General features: G+C 18.9%; 1 protein-coding gene across 1 annotated transcript; it reads right to left on the minus strand.

Moving 5' to 3' along the window:
* Nucleotides 1–4,302: 4,302 nt before the first annotated feature.
* BO95DRAFT_377599 (uncharacterized protein) lies at nt 4,303–4,467 on the minus strand (the record flags this gene model as incomplete). Its single annotated transcript, XM_025583267.1, has 1 exon — nt 4,303–4,467. A coding segment is annotated over one exon (165 nt), but the record flags the coding sequence as incomplete, so codon positions are not given.
* Between the last annotated feature and the right edge of the window lie 1,899 nt (nt 4,468–6,366).

Here is a 6,366-nt window from a genome sequence, read left to right on the forward strand (position 1 = left end):
ATATTTACTAATAATCGGACTATTAAGAATAAATATATTATTTTTATTTTATTATTCTTCTTCTTACTTCAGCTTAGATAGTTTATTATATTCTTATTTCTATTTAAAAGAGCTGAATTGTCTGTATAATAAATTAAATTTAAAAAGAAATCTGTATAATACTATTTATATAGTTTTTCTCGGTAATTATACTTTTCAACAACCACCTTATTAAATATTAGATATTATAAGAGCAGTCTACTATTTTTATTCTTTTAATCTAGTTAATCTCTTTTATTTTTTTTATCTAGTTGATTTTTTTAATCTATTTAACTTTTTTGACTTTAAGTACTCCAGAGACCTGCTATTAATTATACTAATCTTATTTTATTTATTTAATTTAACTGACTCTCCTGCGTAATAATAATATATATTCCGAAGTCTTCCTGTATTTTTCTTCTTTTTTCTTTCTTTTTTTATACTTAAAATTCTTATATCTTAATACTAAATAGATTAGTTTTTAATTATTTAAACAGCTCTTACAGATATTATATCTTTTATAAAGAACTTTATATAAGTCTTTTTCAGATCTTTTTTATAAATATTAAAGTAATCTGACCAACCTAACTAACCTAACTAATTAAAATAAATAAAATACAGCAGGCGTCTTAGCTGTATTTAAAATATAATAAATCATATTTATATAAAAGTATATTTTAAAATAAAACAAACTGTTTTTATAGAATTTTCTATTTTTTTCTTTCTATATCTATTATTTGCAGAGTAATCTTAGAATTATAAGTTAATTATAATTATTTAATTTATTTTTAAAAAATACTATTAAGTTTTCTTCTTCTATTTCTTAAATATTTACAAACTATAATAATATTTAAACTAAAATAAGCTTTTTAAGCTAGATTTTTTCTTTTTTTTTAAATCTCTAGATTACGCGTGTCGCAAAGAATCGGAAGATTATTTTATATTTAACTTATAAAAAAAAATACTTTATTTTCCAGAATTAATAACAAAAGATAATCTTTTTTAAAGTCTGTATACAAGCTTAAAAACTGCTATTTTACTTCAGTCGGAAGAAGATATTAATAATATAAAACAGCTTTTAAAAAAATATATTATTTTCCGATAGAATCTTTTATATCTACTATATTATCTGTTTTTATATTCTGCAATATTCAGAAATTAAAAACTTAGAAACTAGTTCTATAAGCTACTATTTTTACAAGAATTATAAAAAAAAAATATTATTAGTAGTATTTAAGCAAATAATCAGTTAAATACTAAGTAAAGAACTATTATAGATATTTATTTATTTTTTTAATATAAATCTTTTTTAATTATTATTTTCTTTAGGCCTTTATAGCTTATAATAAACAGAACTTTTAGAATTAAGTTTTATATTTTATAATTATCTATTACCTACTATTCCGAACTATCGAGTATATTTAATTTAAATAAATAATTAATCTTATAATTTTATTTTTTTACTAAAAATTAAGTTCTTCCAATTAAGCGCAGATTAAAGAATATTTTTTAGAGTTGTTAAAAGATATATATATACAGCTGTTATTAAAGTTTTTAAATATTAGAAAAATATCAGTTATAGTAGACTACTAAACCAGTTCTAATTAAAAAGTATTTCTTATTTTAACTGGATATTTTTTAATAGAAAATATAGATTATTATAAAGTTTTACTAGACTTCCGACCGGTATTTAGATTTTATACTAGTAAGAATCTAGCTATAATTATTCTATTAATTTTATATAAATATAATCTGTTCTATCGGTTATTAGATGTAATAACTAATAATACTAGTAATAATAGTTTAATATTTAGTATAATCTTATCTAAACTCCGGACTTAGCTTAGCCAAAGTATCCAGCTTTATAATACTTTATTTAATTCTAATCTTATAATAATTATTTAAAGCTAGTATTATATATTCTGTCTTACTTATGTAATTCAGTTTATAGTTAATATTTTTCTACGAAAACTTTAGATTAAGATTTTAAATAATACTGTCGAATATATATAAAAAAATTATAATAGAAGTCTTAAAGCCTCTTCTGATATTTTAAAAACTTTTAAAAAAATATATTCTAGAAGCTATTTATAAAAGACTAATATAAAAAATTTCTATTATAGTAGAAACTATCTAAATTAGTTTTTTACAGACAGGTTCTAAAGATCTTTTTTTAATAATAACTAATAATACTAATTCTTAATTATAGATTTAGAAGATTATATGATTTGTAAATATAAACTTTTAATACTATAAAAAGTTCCAGCTTATTTAACGATTTAAATTAGGCTCGGTTTATTATTTTTTTCTTAACTATAAAACTTACTGGAACTTAATCTATCTTATAATTTACCGGGTATTTAATCTTTATTAAATAATCAACAGTTTTATTTAATATTATAATTATAGTAATATTAATTATTTTTATTCTACTATAATTAAATAAAAATAAATAAAGTATTTTTTTAAGCTTTTATACTTCTTTTTTCTTTTTATATTATATTTATTTAAGAACAGTGGGCCTACTGTTTATAAAATTTATAATATTTATAATAATCTTTTTGATTATTTAGATTACTTAATCAACCGACTGGTAAGAAAGCAGGTACTTTAAAAAAAAAAGATCTTTAAAAATTTATAAAATATATATTAAAAGCTCCAAAAATACTACTATTATATCTACCAGATAGAAGGCTATATTTATATAATTATAATTATTCTAGACCCAATATTAAAGCTTAAAAAGTTTAAAAAGAATATCTAGCTGAATAATAATACTAACTGGTATTTTAAGTATTAAACTATTTTTAAGAAAATATTCTATTTCTATTATAGTTAGAATCCGGTTATTAATATACTATTAACTATTTCTGGATTACTGTCAGGCCTGGATAAAGTCTTTTATAATATTTTTAAATATTAGAGACTCTTACCGGCAGCCGAAATATTTAAAAAATTTAAGATATATTTAGATATCGAAGATATATAGCTTATTAAAATATCTTTAATTAAACTAATACTATTCTAGGTACTATAAAATATACTAATATTCTTACTTACTGGAAGTCCCGCCGTAATTAGTTTTCTATTTTCTATTAAATAACTAAAGATTTTCTTTTAGTTGCTACTAATAATATTAGTATTAAATATCTATTTAATAATTCTTAAGATATCTGCTACTATCGCCGGAGCTGTTTTTATTCTAATATAATTAAAGTAATAATACTTCAGATGTATACCGATTATTTTACTATTAGTAAAAAGTACCAGAATATTCTTAATAATTTTAATCCAAATTTAATTATCTTTATATCTAAAAAGCAAGAAAAAAATAAAATAATTACTATCTTCTATATTAGTAAAAATAAAAATATAGATAATCTTAAAAATAATTCAGAAGATAGATTATTATTAGAAATAAAAGAGCTAGCTTTATTTAAGTCTTTAAATATTATATATACTTAGATAGAAATAAAGACCCGGTCTTCTTAATTTCTTTACTATTATAATTATTATTCTGAACAGTATAAAGAATAGTATAATCTTATTAGTTTATTTAATATTAAATTCTATATTTCTTATACTGGATTTTGTAAATATTTTTTTAAAGTATAGTATATTTCTCGGGATCACAAAAAAAGAGGTCGAGCAGGTCGAACAGATCGAATAAATTAAATAGATTAAATAGATTAAATAGATTAAATAGGTCAAATAAATTAAACAGGTTAAATAAATTAAATAGGTCAAACAGATCGAGCAGATAAGCTAAATCTAGATAATATTATTATACTATAATTAAAAGTATATTATACTTTGTATATTATTTATATAAAAAAGATATATATATTACTAATTAACCTGCGGTTATTAATCTATCTGCTATATCTAATTTTTCTAACTGGCAGGTATAAACGGTTAAAATAATAGTTATACTTTAATCTAACCGTAACTGTACGGTTAAAATTTTTTTGTATCTTAATCTGACCGCCAGGTTATGGTCAGGTTAAGGTTAAGGTATAACAGTCAGGTTAATCCACTCTAACTTAAAGTAATTATAATATATACAAAATATAGTCTTTTATTTGTTTTTTTTAATATAAATATAATAGTAAGTATCTTAGACGTTAATTTTGCTAAAATATTTATATCTAAATAATTAGTTAAGAATTTCAGAAATTAAAAATAATAAATATTAATTTTTTATTATAATTTTATTAAGTTTATAATAATCTATATATAGCTGCAAGCTTCTATTTTTTTAGATATAAAGAGAATAGAGGGCTTTTATAAAACTTTTAGATAGATATATTTTTTTATTAGTAGTATTTTTATTAATATATTTTTAAAAACTGAAAGTTCTCTCTCTGAGAATAGATAAATAAATCTAAATAATAATAATTTATTTTTAATAAGATGAATAGTATAGTTCTTATTATAATGTTTTAAGAGAATCTTAAATTAGTTAGAAGAAAAAACATCGGCGAATTTAACTAATTCTAGTAAAATAATATTATTTTAATAATATTCTGATATTTTATTGTTATCTGAAAGTTATAATTCTTTTAAAACTTTAATAATAGTATAAATACAGACTAGATTTTAATATATTTTAGTAAATTCTCGAGAATTCAGCTCTTAGATTTAAGTAAATTCAAACTACTATTACTTATTTTATAAAAATAGATAAATCTTATAATTAAGTAGAATAATTATAAAAAATAATATTAGGGCGTCTTAAATAGTAGTAATATATAATCTAATAAAATATTATTATACTTCTCTTAAATTAGTAATATCTAAAAAAAATATTTTATACTTTATAGCTAATAATAGAGATATAATTAATAGCTTTAAGCCAGAATAAGAATTTTAATAATTTAAAAAAAAAAATTATTATATAAACTTAATATTAATTAAATCATATACCGCACAACTATTAATATTTATATAGATTTTCCTAATATAAAGAATTTGTATTAGTATTAATATCTTATCAGCTGTTTTTACTTCATAATATAGAATCAAAACAGAAAAGTTAGTCTTAGTCTATTTTATTTTTTTATATTAATTTTTCTAGCTTATAATTCTTAAATCCGGGCTGATTTTTTTTAAGAATATCGATTAGTAAGATACTCGCTACTATTATATAAAAAGTATTATAATAATCTTCCGGTTAGATCAGAATAATTGAACTTAGAATTAGAAGATTAGATATCTTTATAGAGTTATAATTATTTTTAAAATATATTAAATCTATTAATTCCCTGTTTACATTTTTACTCTTATATATATAGATTCTAATAATAAATAATAAAAAATATTATCTTATCTTGTTTTTTAAATAATTAATAAATATATTTTTTAATATAGCGGCTGAAGTCAGAGAGTAACTTTATAAAAAAAATATAGCTATATTTTCTTTTAATAGCTCTAGAAAAGTATTATTTCAAAATATTCAAATAAATATAAAACTTATAAAGATTTTAGTTATTTTATTATTAAGCTTTTTCTAACTAACTTATTATATCAGATTTAAAAATAGCAGTATTTTAAATAAAAAAAATATCTACTTAAAAAAAGCAGGCTATAAATAGCTAATATTTTTCTTTTAATCTAGTAATAATTCTTTAAGATAATAATATTATTTTTATTAATAAATCATACTTATATAGCTTATAGTCTTAAGAATTTTATAATAATTATTATAAAACTTAGATAGTATTTTTTAAAAGTTATAATCTAAATTATAAAACCACTTCTAGTATTTTTGTATATTAAAGAAAAGTTCGAATTAAAAGATATTTTTAATCTTAATATTTATTTTAGATTTACTTAAGAAAGAAGAAGTTTTCTGTTGTTAATTTGATATTAATTTAATATTATTATATTAAATTTTCTATTATAATTTGGTAACTTGTCTTTATAACCGCCGATAATCTTATAATTAACTAATAGTATTTCTAACTGCAGTAAGATCCTCTATCAAAAAATCTAATAATAAAAATAATAAATTATTAGTAGTAAGAAAAGTTTCCGACTCTAAATTACTATTCGAGCGTGATACTTGCGGTAATATACTATATTTTATAAATAATTAAAAAAAAAGAATTAGAATTATAATAGAAAAGATTAGTTAGATATAGAATAATAGTAGTTTATTAATTTTAAAACTAATTCTTACTTTTCTGAAGATCTAGCAAGGTCCTAAAAGTTAAATATTAAAGAAGATAGAAGTTCTTAATATCACGACTGTAATATAGAAGATACATGGGTGTTCCGCTACTATTTTCCTATATGGTCGGAGGTTATCCATGACACTTATCTAGATTTTTTAGAATAAATAAAAAA

The sequence above is a fragment of the Aspergillus brunneoviolaceus genome, assembly GCF_003184695.1.
Source record: "Aspergillus brunneoviolaceus CBS 621.78 unplaced genomic scaffold BO95scaffold_135, whole genome shotgun sequence".
Lineage (NCBI taxonomy): Eukaryota > Fungi > Ascomycota > Eurotiomycetes > Eurotiales > Aspergillaceae > Aspergillus > Aspergillus brunneoviolaceus.